The following is a 14,683-nucleotide window of genomic DNA, read 5'->3' on the forward strand; positions in this document are numbered from 1 at the left end:
TCCTCTCTATCTCCCCCTCTCACCATCCCTCTCTTTCCTCCCCTCCTCTCTTCTCCCCTCCTCTCTCCATCTCCCCCTCTCACCATCCCTCTCTTTCCTCCCCTCCCCTACTCTCTCTATCTCCCCCTCTCACCATCCCTCTCTCTCCTCCCCTCCTCTCTATCTCCCCCTCTCATCATCCCTCTCTCTCATCTCCTCCTCCTCGTTCCTCCTCTCCCCTTCCTCTCACCGTGCCCTCAGCTCCCTCCTTCCAGTCTCTGTAGTGGTCTCTCATGTCCACTAGTTTGTTCTCCAGCTTGTCGATGGTCCAAACCTGTGTCCCCTTGCCTTTCCACCTCACCTGGATGGCTGGTTCACTCACTATGGCTCCACGCTGAACCAAGACACACTGACTCTCAAGGTGGTATAATGTACTGAACAAACTTCTACAAATGACAGTATTTCTGTGTACACGTTATCATATTAATCATACAACACAATCAGACCGTTCCTTCAGCTTTTTCTCATTGTACCGTATATAGATGACAAAACATGACACCACTGATAACGTGTGTGTGTGTGTGTGTATAGAAGTGCATGCAGAGGTTGGTCACCTTGCGGTTGGCACTGAGGTTAGCTGCAGGGATCTGGAGGGTGACCTGGTAGTCAGTCAGTTTGTTCATCTCCTTTGCCAGGAAGTTGGCCTCTCTCACCAGGGTGTTTGCCTTCACAACCTGCTCCCTCAGCCTGGACAGACTCTGTCGAAACAGCTCGTCCCTGAAACACACACACAGGAAATACAGAGAGACCATTCACACCTGTGACTGTGATCCAAACAGGTTGCTCACAACTTCATTTCTCCGGCATCCAAAGTCGTAGCGTGTGTGTGTGTGTAGTGGTGTGTGTGTGTGTGTGTGTGTGTGTGTGTGTGTGTGTGTGTGGGTATTCCCTTCACCTCTCCTCAGTCCAGGGGCGTATCTTGCTGTGGTGTGATGGTGTGTGTGTGGGGAAGGTGAGGCGGTCGCTGCTGGATCGCTGGTGCTGATTGGTCCTCTCAGGAGACAGCTGTTGCCGTAGTGACTCCAGCTCTCTCTCGTACATCATCCTCTGTTCCTCCAGCGCCGTGCGTTTCTCCTCCAGGTACTGCTTCTCTAACACCTGGACCACGTTCTGCATGGGATCTATAGGAGAGATACCGTACTGTTAAAACATACTGCTTCTCTAACACCTGGACCACGTTCTGCATGGGATCTATAGGAGAGATACCGTACTGTTAAAACATACTGCTTCTCTAACACCTGGACCACGTTCTGCATGGGATCTATAGGAGAGATACCGTACTGTTAAAACATACTGCTTCTCTAACACCTGGACCACGTTCTGCATGGGATCTATAGGAGAGATACCGTACTGTTAAAACATACTGCTTCTCTAACACCTGGACCACGTTCTGCATGGGATCTATAGGAGAGATACCGTACTGTTAAAACATACTGCTTCTCTAACACCTGGACCACGTTCTGCATGGGATCTATAGGAGAGATACCGTACTGTTAAAACATACTGCTTCTCTAACACCTGGACCACGTTCTGCATGGGATCTATAGGAGAGATACCGTACTGTTAAAACATACTGCTTCTCTAACACCTGGACCACGTTCTGCATGGGATCTATAGGAGAGATACCGTACTGTTAAAACATACTGCTTCTCTAACACCTGGACCACGTTCTGCATGGGATCTATAGGAGAGATACCGTACTGTTAAAACATACTGCTTCTCTAACACCTGGACCACGTTCTGCATGGGATCTATAGGAGAGATACCGTACTGTTAAACATACTGCTTCTCTAACACCTGGACCACGTTCTGCATGGGATCTATAGGAGAGATACCGTACTGTTAAAACATACTGCTTCTCTAACACCTGGACCACGTTCTGCATGGGATCTATAGGAGAGATACCGTACTGTTAAAACATACTGCTTCTCTAACACCTGGACCACGTTCTGCATGGGATCTATAGGAGAGATACCGTACTGTTAAAACATACTGCTTCTCTAACACCTGGACCACGTTCTGCATGGGATCTATAGGAGAGATACCGTACTGTTAAAACATACTGCTTCTCTAACACCTGGACCACGTTCTGCATGGGATCTATAGGAGAGATACCGTACTGTTAAAACATACTGCTTCTCTAACACCTGGACCACGTTCTGCATGGGATCTATAGGAGAGATACCGTACTGTTAAAACATACTGCTTCTCTAACAGCTGGACCACGTTCTGCATGGGATCTATAGGAGAGATACCGTACTGTTAAAACATACTGCTCCTCTAACACCTGGACCACGTTCTGCATGGGATCTATAGGAGAGATACCGTACTGTTAAAACATACTGCTTCTCTAACACCTGGACCACGTTCTGCATGGGATCTATAGGAGAGATACTGTACTGTTAAAACATACTGCTTCTCTAACACCTGGACCACGTTCTGCATGGGATCTATAGGAGAGATACCGTACTGTTAAAACATACTGCTTCTCTAACACCTGGACCACGTTCTGCATGGGATCTATAAGAGAGATACCGTACTGTTAAAACATACTGCTTTAACACCTGGACCACGTTCTGCATGGGATCTATAGGAGAGATACCGTACTGTTAAAACATACTGCTTCTCTAACACCTGGACCACGTTCTGCACGGGATCTATAGGAGAGATACCGTACTGTTAAAACATACTGCTTCTCTAACACCTGGACCACGTTCTGCATGGGATCTATAGGAGAGATACCGTACTGTTAAAACATACTGCTTCTCTAACACCTGGACCACGTTCTGCATGGGATCTATAGGAGAGATACCGTACTGTTAAAACATACTGCTTCTCTAACACCTGGACCACGTTCTGCATGGGATCTATAGGAGAGATACCATACTGTTAAAACATACTGCTTCTCTAACACCTGGACCACGTTCTGCATGGGATCTATAGGAGAGATACCGTACTGTTAAAACATACTGCTTCTCTAACACCTGGACCACGTTCTGCATGGGATCTATAGGAGAGATACCGTACTGTTAAAACATACTGCTTCTCTAACACCTGGACCACGTTCTGCATGGGATCTATAGGAGAGATACCGTACTGTTAAAACATACTGCTTCTCTAACACCTGGACCACGTTCTGCATGGGATCTATAGGAGAGATACCGTACTGTTAAAACATACTGCTTCTCTAACACCTGGACCACGTTCTGCATGGGATCTATAGGAGAGATACCGTACTGTTAAAACATACTGCTTCTCTAACACCTGGACCACGTTCTGCATGGGATCTATAGGAGAGATACCGTACTGTTAAAACATACTGCTTCTCTAACACCTGGATCACGTTCTGCATGGGATCTATAGGAGAGATACCGTACTGTTAAAACATACTTTTTCTCTAACACCTGGACCACGTTCTGCATGGGATCTATAGGAGAGATACCGTACTGTTAAAACATACTGCTTCTCTAACACCTGGACCACGTTCTGCATGGGATCTATAGGAGAGATACCGTACTGTTAAAACATACTGCTTCTCTAACACCTGGACCACGTTCTGCATGGGATCTATAGGAGAGATACCGTACTGTTAAAACATACTGCTTCTCTAACACCTGGACCACGTTCTGCATGGGATCTATAGGAGAGATACCGTACTGTTAAAACATACTGCTTCTCTAACACCTGGACCACGTTCTGCATGGGATCTATAGGAGAGATACCGTACTGTTAAAACATACTGCTTCTCTAACACCTGGACCACGTTCTGCATGGGATCTATAGGAGAGATACCGTACTGTTAAAACATACTGCTTCTCTAACACCTGGACCACGTTCTGCATGGGATCTATAGGAGAGATACCGTACTGTTAAAACATACTGCTTCTCTAACACCTGGACCACGTTCTGCATGGGATCTATAGGAGAGATACCGTACTGTTAAAACATACTGCTTCTCTAACACCTGGACCACGTTCTGCATGGGATCTATAGGAGAGATACCGTACTGTTAAAACATACTGCTTCTCTAACACCTGGATCACGTTCTGCATGGGATCTATAGGAGAGATACCGTACTGTTAAAACATACTGCTTCTCTAACACCTGGACCACGTTCTGCATGGGATCTATAGGAGAGATACCGTACTGTTAAAACATACTGCTTCTCTAACACCTGGACCACGTTCTGCATGGGATCTATAGGAGAGATACCGTACTGTTAAAACATACTGCTTCTCTAACACCTGGACCACGTTCTGCATGGGATCTATAGGAGAGATACCGTACTGTTAAAACATACTGCTTCTCTAACACCTGGACCACGTTCTGCATGGGATCTATAGGAGAGATACCGTACTGTTAAAACATACTGCTTCTCTAACACCTGGACCACGTTCTGCATGGGATCTATAGGAGAGATACCGTACTGTTAAAACATACTGCTTCTCTAACACCTGGACCACGTTCTGCATGGGATCTATAGGAGAGATACCGTACTGTTAAAACATACTGCTTCTCTAACACCTGGACCACGTTCTGCATGGGATCTATAGGAGAGATACCGTACTGTTAAAACATACTGCTTCTCTAACACCTGGACCACGTTCTGCATGGGATCTATAGGAGAGATACCGTACTGTTAAAACATACTGCTTCTCTAACACCTGGACCACGTTCTGCATGGGATCTATAGGAGAGATACCGTACTGTTAAAACATACTGCTTCTCTAACACCTGGACCACGTTCTGCATGGGATCTATAGGAGAGATACCGTACTGTTAAAACATACTGCTTCTCTAACACCTGGACCACGTTCTGCATGGGATCTATAGGAGAGATACCGTACTGTTAAAACATACTGCTTCTCTAACACCTGGACCACGTTCTGCATGGGATCTATAGGAGAGATACCGTACTGTTAAAACATACTGCTTCTCTAACACCTGGACCACGTTCTGCATGGGATCTATAGGAGAGATACCGTACTGTTAAAACATACTGCTTCTCTAACACCTGGACCACGTTCTGCATGGGATCTATAGGAGAGATACCGTACTGTTAAAACATACTGCTTCTCTAACACCTGGACCACGTTCTGCATGGGATCTATAGGAGAGATACCGTACTGTTAAAACATACTGCTTCTCTAACACCTGGACCACGTTCTGCATGGGATCTATAGGAGAGATACCGTACTGTTAAAACATACTGCTTCTCTAACACCTGGACCACGTTCTGCATGGGATCTATAGGAGAGATACCGTACTGTTAAAACTACTGCTTCTCTAACACCTGGACCACGTTCTGCATGGGATCTATAGGAGAGATACCGTACTGTTAAAACATACTGCTTCTCTAACACCTGGACCGCGTTCTGCATGGGATCTATAGGAGAGATACCGTACTGTTAAAACATACTGCTTCTCTAACACCTGGACCACGTTCTGCATGGGATCTATAGGAGAGATACCGTACTGTTAAAACATACTGCTTCTCTAACACCTGGACCACGTTCTGCATGGGATCTATAGGAGAGATACCGTACTGTTAAAACATACTGCTTCTCTAAAGATGGTCTGTATCAGATGGTCTGTATCAGATGGTCTGTACCATATCAGATGGTCTGTACCAGATGGTCTGTACCAGATGGTCTGTATCAGATGGTCTGTATCAGATGGTCTGTACCAGATGGTCTGTATCAGATGGTCTGTACCAGATGGTCTGTACTAGGTGTGAGTGTAGTGGTGTGTGTAGTGTAGTGGTGTGTGTGTGTAGTGTAGTGGTGTGTGTGTGTAGTGGTGTGGTGTTTGTGTGTGTAGTGATGTGTGTAGTGTAGTGGTGTGGTGTGTGTGTGTAGTGATGTGTGTAGTGTAGTGGTGTGTGTGTGTAGTGATGTGTGTAGTGTAGTGGCGTGTGTGTGTGTAGTGATGTGTGTAGTGTAGTGTAGTATAGTGGTGTGTGTGTAGTGGTGTGTGTGTGTGTAGTGTAGTGGTGTGTGTGTGTAGTGGTGTGTGTGTGTGTAGTGTAGTGGTGTGTGTGTGTAGTGTAGTGGTGTGTGTGTGTGTGTGTGTAGTGTAGTGTAGTGATGGGTGTAGTGTAGTGGTGTGTGTAGTGGTGTATGTATGTAGTGGTATGTGTAGTGTAGTGGTGTATGTGTGTAGTGGTGTGTGTGTGTAGTGGTGTGTGTGTGTAGTGGTTTGTGTTGTGTAGCGGTGTGTTTAGTATAGTGGTGCATGTACTGGTGTGTGTGTGTAGTGTAGTGGTGTATGTAGTGTAGTTGTGTGTGTGTGTAGTGGTGTGTGTTTAGTATAGTGATGTGTGTTGTGTAGTGTAGTGGTGTGTGTGTGTGTAGTGTAGTGGTGTGTGTATTGTAGTTGTGTGTGTTTAGTATAGTGATTTGTGTTGTGTAGTGGTGTGTGTTTAGTATAGTGATGTGTGTAGTGTAGTGGTGTGTGTAGTGTAGATGTGTGTGTGTAGTGGTGTGTGTAGTGTAGATGTGTGTGTGTAGTGGTGTGTGTTTAGTATAGTGATGTGTGTTGTGTAGTGGTGTGTGTAGTGTAGTGGTGTGTGTGGTGGTGTGTGTTTAGTATAGTGATGTGTGTTATGTAGTGGTGTGTGTATTGTAGTTGTGTGTGTGTGTGTAGTTGTGTGTGTGTGTGTGGTGGTGTGTGTAGTGTAGTGGTGTTTGTAGTGTAGTGGTGTGTGTTTAGTATAGTAATGTGTGTAGTGTAGTTGTGTGTGTGTGTAGTGTAGTGGTGTGTGTAGTGTAGTTGTGTGTGTTTAGTATAGTAATGTGTGTAGTGTAGTTGTGTGTGTGTGTAGTGGTGTGTGTTTAGTGTAGTAGTGTGTGTAGTGTAGTGTGTGTGTGTGTGGTGGTGTGTTTAGTATAGTGATGTGTGTTGTGTAGTGGTGTGTGTAGTGTAGTGGTGTGTGTTTAGTATAGTGAAGTGTGTTGTGTAGTGGTGTGTGTGTAGTGGTGTGTGTTTAGTATAGTGATGTGTGTAGTGTAGTGGTGTGTGTAGTGGTGTGTGTAGTGTGGTGGTGTGTGTAGTGTAGTGGTGTGTGTAGTGTAGTGGTGTGTGTAGTGTGGTGGTGTGTGTAGTGTAGTGGTGTGTGTAGTGTAGTGGTGTGTGTAGTGTGGTGGTGTGTGTAGTGTAGTGGTGTGTGTAGTGTAGTGGTGTGTGTAGTGTAGTGGTGTGTGTAGTGTAGTGTTGTGTGTAGTGTGGTGGTGTGTGTAGTGTGTGGTGGTGTAGTGTAGTGGTGTGTGTAGTGTAGTGGTGTGTGTAGTGTAGTGGTGTGTGTAGTGTAGTGTAGTGGTGTGTGTGTGTGTAGTGGTGTGTGTAGTGTAGTGGTGTGTGTAGTGGTGTGTGTATTGTAGTGGTGTGTGTAGTGTAGTGGTGTGTGTAGTGTAGTGGTGTGTGTAGTGTAGTGGTGTGTGTAGTATAGTGGTGTGTGTATTGTAGTGGTGTGTGTAGTATAGTGGTGTGTGTATTGTAGTGGTGTGTGTAGTATAGTGGTGTGTGTAGTATAGTGGTGTGTGTAGTGTAGTGGTGTGTGTAGTATAGTGGTGTGTGTAGTGTAGTGGTGTGTGTAGTGTAGTGGTGTGGTGTGTGAGGAGCTCTTTCAGGGACTGAGGCAGTTCATACCAGCAGTGCGAACACAACACTGTATATCGTTCAATATAGTGTTGCAAAATTCCAGGTACTTCCCCAAAAATCCTGCGTTTTCTAGAAATCCCGTTTGGAAGATTACCGGAATCAGGAGGGAATAAGCAGGAAATCTGTGAATCTTTCAAACGGGATTTCTGAAAAACCTAGTTTAGCAAAGTGATTGTAATGTGGGCGTTCCAGAAGTCATCATACATACCGTTGTTTCCCAGGGTCTTCATCATGACCTCCGTCTGGGCGAACTCATAGCTGTAGTCCTGTTCTGAGGAGGCCTCGCTGGCTGTCTCTACGTCTACCTCTACAAAGCTCTCCCTGGGGGATGCACGTTCCCTCTCCAGCTCCTTCACACGCTCACGCCGCTTCCGCCCAGGCAGGTTTATCCTACAGCACACAGGATTTACACTCACTTCCTGCTTCTACAGCACGGGGCAGCTAAAGGATGTAACAATTCCAGGAACATTCCCCAAATTCTCAGGTTTTCCAGAAATCCTGATTGGAGGGTTCTGGATTTGCTGCTGTTTTTGGGAATATTTACAACCAGGATTTCTGGAAAATCTCTGGCAATCTGGCTGTGAGGGTTTTGTTCCACACCATCCCTAACAAACCTTATTCAAGTACTGTACACAGGGGAGTTGAACTCTCAGTTCACATTAGTGCAAGCTGCAGCAAGGTAAACATTTTGTTAGTCTCTGGTTAACTTTGTCCAGTAGATGTGCATGTTCTGTAGACAAACTCCTCACCTGAAGAAGTGGTTGTTGCCCCATAATATGCGGTCTCCATGCCACAGGTGGACCAAGGACTCAGTCATGGTTCCATTCACACAGGTTCTGTTGGAGCAGAGCAATACAGTCTGATGATGTCATATTGAGGTGTGTTGTGGGAGAGTAGACATCCCTTCCTGCTGTACCTCCTCTTCCACACAGAAAGTAATACAGCACATCACATATCCTCATATCACCCACCAACAGTAAAGACTATCAATGAGATATCCTCATATCACCCACCAACAGTAAAGGCTATCAATGAGATATCCTCATATCACCCACCAACAGTAAAGACTATCAATGAGATATCCTCATATCACCCACCAACAGTAAAGACTATCAATGAGATATCCTCATATCACCCACCAACAGTAAAGGCTATCAATGAGATATCCTCATATCACCCACCAACAGTAAAGGCTATCAATGAGATATCCTCATATCACCCACCAACAGTACAGACTATCAATGAGATATCCTCATATCACCCACCAACAGTAAAGACTATCAATGAGATATCCTCATATCACCCACCAACAGTAAAGACTATCAATGAGATATCCTCATATCACCCACCAACAGTAAAGACTATCAATGAGATATCCTCATATCACCCACCAACAGTAAAGACTATCAATGAGATATCCTCATATCACCCACCAACAGTAAAGACTATCAATGAGATATCCTCATATCACCCACCAACAGTAAAGACTATCAATGAGATATCCTCATATCACCCACCAACAGTACAGACTATCAATGAGATATCCTCATATCACCCACCAACAGTACAGACTATCAATGAGATATCCTCATATCACCCACCAACAGTAAAGACTATCAATGAGATATCCTCATATCACCCACCAACAGTAAAGACTATCAATGAGATATCCTCATATCACCCACCAACAGTACAGACTATCAATGAGATATCCTCATATCACCCACCAACAGTACAGACTATCAATGAGATATCCTCATATCACCCACCAACAGTAAAGGCTATCAATGAGATATCCTCATATCACCCACCAACAGTACAGACTATCAATTAGATATCCTCATATTTCATTGATAGCCTTTACTGGGACGGGTGGTGGGGGAGAGGGAGGGAGGGGTGGTGGGGGGAGGGAGTGAGGGAGGCAGGGAATGAGGGAGGCAGAGAGGGAGGGAGGGAACGAGGGAGGGATTGGTGGCGGGGGGAGGGAGTGAGGGAGGGAAAGATGGAGGGAGGCAGGGAATGAGGGAGGGAGGGAGGCAGGGAGGGAGGGGGGGAGAGAGGGAGGGAGGCAGGGAATGAGGGAGGGAGGCAGGGAGGGAGGGAGGGAGGGGTGGCGGGGGGAGGGAGTGAGGGAGGGAAAGATGGAGGGAGGGAGGAAAGGAGGGAGGGGTGGCGGGAGCGAGGGAATGATGGAGGGAGGCAGGGAGGGAGGGAGGCAGGGAATGAGGGAGGGTGGGAGGGGTGGCGGGGGGAGGGAGTGAGGGAGGGAAAGATGGAGGGAGGGAGGAAAGGAGGGAGGGGTGGCGGGGGGAGGGAGTGAGGGAGGGAAAGATGGAGGGAGGGGGTATGTTTGATATCAAAGCAGGAGGTTGAGATCAGAAATACCACAACTATGAGGTCATGGGAAACTCCAGTCAGGTCCAGTTCACTCATCCATATGCGTGTGTGTGTGTGTACTGTGTGTGTGTGTACTGTGTGTGTGTGTGTGTGTGTGTGTACTGTGTGTGTGTGTGTGTGTGTGTGTGTGTGTGTGTGTGTGTGTGTGTGTTAACTCACCTGGCATTCTCTATAGGGGTGAGGGTGACCTCCCCTCCGTCTGGGCTGATCTCCAACACACAGTGTTCTGACTGGATACCAATCCCAAACAGCTGGATGTCCTGAGAGGTGTCTGCACCCACATGCGTGTGTTCCTACACCCACACACACACACACAGATATATACACACACACACACACACACACACACCACACACACACACACACACACACACACACACACACACACACACACACACACACACACACACCACACACACACACAGATATACACACACACACACACACACACACAGATATATACACACACACACACACACACACACACACACACACACACACACACACACACACACACACACACACACACACACACACACACACACACACACACACACACACACACACACACAGAGGAGATGATGATTTCCCATGACACACAGGCTCAGATATTTACCACTTATATTACTGGTGATATTATGGCATTACCTCCCCACTGACACACAGGCTCAGATATTTACCACTTATATTACTGGTGATATTATGGCATTACCTCCCCACTGACACACAGGCTCAGATATTTACCTCTTATATTACTGGTGATATTATGGCATTACCTCCCCACTGACACACAGACTCAGATATTTACCTCTTATATTACTGGTGATATTATGGCATTACCTCCCCACTGACACAGACTCAGATATTTACCACTTATATTACTGGTGATATTATGGCATTACCTCCCCACTGACACACAGGCTCAGATATTTACCTCTTATATTACTGGTGATATTATGGCATTACCTCCCCACTGACACACAGACTCAGATATTTACCTCTTATATTACTGGTGATATTATGGCATTACCTCCCCACTGACACACAGGCTCAGATATTTACCACTTATATTACTGGTGATATTATGACATTACCTCCCCACTGACACACAGACTCAGATATTTACCACTTATATTACTGGTGATATTATGACATTACCTCCCCACTGACACACAGGCTCAGATATTTACCACTTATATTACTGGTGATATTATGGCATTACCTCCCCACTGACACACAGGCTCAGATATTTACCACTTATATTACTGGTGATATTATGGCATTACCTCCCCACTGACAAACAGACTCAGATATTTACCTCTTATATTACTGGTGATATTATGGCATTACCTCCCCACTGACACACAGACTCAGATATTTACCACTTATATTACTGGTGATATTATGGGATTACCTTCCCACTGACACACAGGCTCAGATATTTACCACTTATATTACTGGTGATATTATGGCATTACCTCCCCACTGACACACAGGCTCAGATATTTACCACTTATATTACTGGTGATTTTATGGCATTACCTCCCCACTGACACACAGGCTCAGATATTTACCACTTATATTACTGGTGATATTATGGCATTACCTCCCCACTGACACACAGGCTCAGATATTTACCACTTATATTACTGGTGATATTATGGCATTACCTCCCCACTGACACACAGGCTCAGATATTTACCACTTATATTACTGGTGATATTATGGCATTACCTCCCCACTGACAAACAGACTCAGATATTTACCACTTATATTACTGGTGATATTATGGCATTACCTCCCCACTGACACACAGACTCAGATATTACCACTTATATTACTGGTGATATTATGGCATTACCTCCCCACTGACACACAGGCTCAGATATTTACCACTTATATTACTGGTGATTTTATGGCATTACCTCCCCACTGACACACAGGCTCAGATATTTACCACTTATATTACTGGTGATATTATGGCATTACCTCCCCACTGACACACAGACTCAGATATTTACCACTTATATTACTGGTGATATTATGGCATTACCTCCCCACTGACACACAGGCTCAGATATTTACCTCTTATATTACTGGTGATATTATGGCATTACCTCCCCACTGACACACAGACTCAGATATTTACCACTTATATTACTGGTGATATTATGGGATTACCTCCCCACTGACACACAGGCTCAGATATTTACCACTTATATTACTGGTGATATTATGGCATTACCTCCCCACTGACACACAGGCTCAGATATTTACCACTTATATTACTGGTGATATTATGGCATTACCTCCCCACTGACACACAGGCTCAGATATTTACCACTTATATTACTGGTGATATTATGGCATTACCTCCCCACTGACAAACAGACTCAGATATTTACCACTTATATTACTGGTGATATTATGGCATTACCTCCCCACTGACACACAGACTCAGATATTTACCACTTATATTACTGGTGATATTATGGCATTACCTCCCCACTGACACACAGGCTCAGATATTTACCACTTATATTACTGGTGATTTTATGGCATTACCTCCCCACTGACACACAGGCTCAGATATTTACCACTTATATTACTGGTGATATTATGGCATTACCTCCCCACTGACACACAGACTCAGATATTTACCACTTATATTACTGGTGATATTATGGCATTACCTCCCCACTGACACACAGGCTCAGATATTTACCACTTATATTACTGGTGATATTATGGCATTACCTCCCCACTGACACACAGGCTCAGATATTTACCACTTATATTACTGGTGATATTATGGCATTACCTCCCCACTGACAAACATACTCAGATATTTACCACTTATATTACTGGTGATATTATGGCATTACCTCCCCACTGACACAGACTCAGATATTTACCACTTATATTACTGGTGATATTATGGCATTACCTCCCCACTGACACACAGACTCAGATATTTACCACTTATATTACTGGTGATATTATGGCATTACCTCCCCACTGACAAACAGACTCAGATATTTACCACTTATATTACTGGTGATATTATGGCATTACCTCCCCACTGACACACAGGCTCAGATATTTACCACTTATATTACTGGTGATATTATGGCATTACCTCCCCACTGACAAACAGACTCAGATATTTACCACTTATATTACTGGTGATATTATGGCATTACCTCCCCACTGACACACAGGCTCAGATATTTACCACTTATATTACTGGTGATATTATGGCATTACCTCCCCACTGACACACAGACTCAGATATTTACCACTTATATTACTGGTGATATTATGACATTACCTCCTCACTGACACACAGGCTCAGATATTTACCACTTATATTACTGGTGATATTATGGCATTACCTCCCCACTGACACACAGGCTCAGATATTTACCACTTATATTACTGGTGATATTATGACATTACCTCCTCACTGACACACAGGCTCAGATATTTACCACTTATATTACTGGTGATATTATGGCATTACCTCCCCACTGACACACAGACTCAGATATTTACCACTTATATTACTGGTGATATTATGGCATTACCTCCCCACTGACACACAGGCTCAGATATTTACCACTTATATTACTGGTGATATTATGGCATTACCTCCCCACTGACACACAGGCTCAGATATTTAACACTTATATTACTGGTGATATTATGGCATTACCTCCCCACTGACACACAGACTCAGATATTTACCACTTATATTACTGGTGATATTATGGCATTACCTCCCCACTGACACACAGGCTCAGATATTTACCACTTATATTACTGGTGATATTATGGCATTACCTCCCCACTGACACACAGGCTCAGATATTTACCACTTATATTACTGGTGATATTATGGCATTACCTCCCCACTGACAAACAGACTCAGATATTTACCAATTATATTACTGGTGATATTATGGCATTACCTCCCCACTGACACAGACTCAGATATTTACCACTTATATTACTGGTGATATTATGGCATTACCTCCCCACTGACACACAGACTCAGATATTTACCACTTATATTACTGGTGATATTATGGCATTACCTCCCCACTGACACACAGGCTCAGATATTTACCACTTATATTACTGGTGATATTATGGCATTACCTCCCCACTGACACACAGGCTCAGATATTTACCACTTATATTACTGGTGATATTATGGCATTACCTCCCCACTGACACACAGGCTCAGTTATTTACCACTTATATTACTGGTGATATTATGACATTACCTCCTCACTGACACACAGGCTCAGATATTTACCACTTATATTACTGGTGATATTATGGCATTACCTCCCCACTGACACACAGGCTCAGATATGTACCACTTATATTACTGGTGATATTATGGCATTACCTCCCCACTGACACACAGACTCAGATATTTACCACTTATATTACTGGTGATATTATGGCATTACCTCCCCACTGACACACAGGCTCAGATATTTACCACTTATATTACTGGTGATATTATGGCATTACCTCCCCACTGACACACAGGCTCAGATATTTACCACTTATATTA

At 44.4% G+C, this 14,683-nt stretch overlaps 1 protein-coding gene across 1 annotated transcript in view; it reads right to left on the reverse strand.

Annotated features, from left to right (window-relative positions):
- kif13a (kinesin family member 13A) overlaps positions 1-14,683 on the reverse strand; it is a 193,686-nt gene that overhangs the window by 56,300 nt on the left and 122,703 nt on the right. The window contains exons 14-19 of the mRNA XM_029746847.1: positions 10,255-10,388; positions 8,448-8,534; positions 7,907-8,088; positions 935-1,160; positions 594-756; positions 230-373 (exon numbers count right to left, since the gene is read on the reverse strand). Coding sequence (XP_029602707.1) covers positions 230-373; positions 594-756; positions 935-1,160; positions 7,907-8,088; positions 8,448-8,534; positions 10,255-10,388 — 936 coding nt within the window. The remainder of the gene's footprint in view (positions 1-229; positions 374-593; positions 757-934; positions 1,161-7,906; positions 8,089-8,447; positions 8,535-10,254; positions 10,389-14,683) is intronic.

This window comes from Salmo trutta, unplaced genomic scaffold, assembly GCF_901001165.1.
Source record: "Salmo trutta unplaced genomic scaffold, fSalTru1.1, whole genome shotgun sequence".
Classification (NCBI taxonomy): domain Eukaryota; kingdom Metazoa; phylum Chordata; class Actinopteri; order Salmoniformes; family Salmonidae; genus Salmo; species Salmo trutta.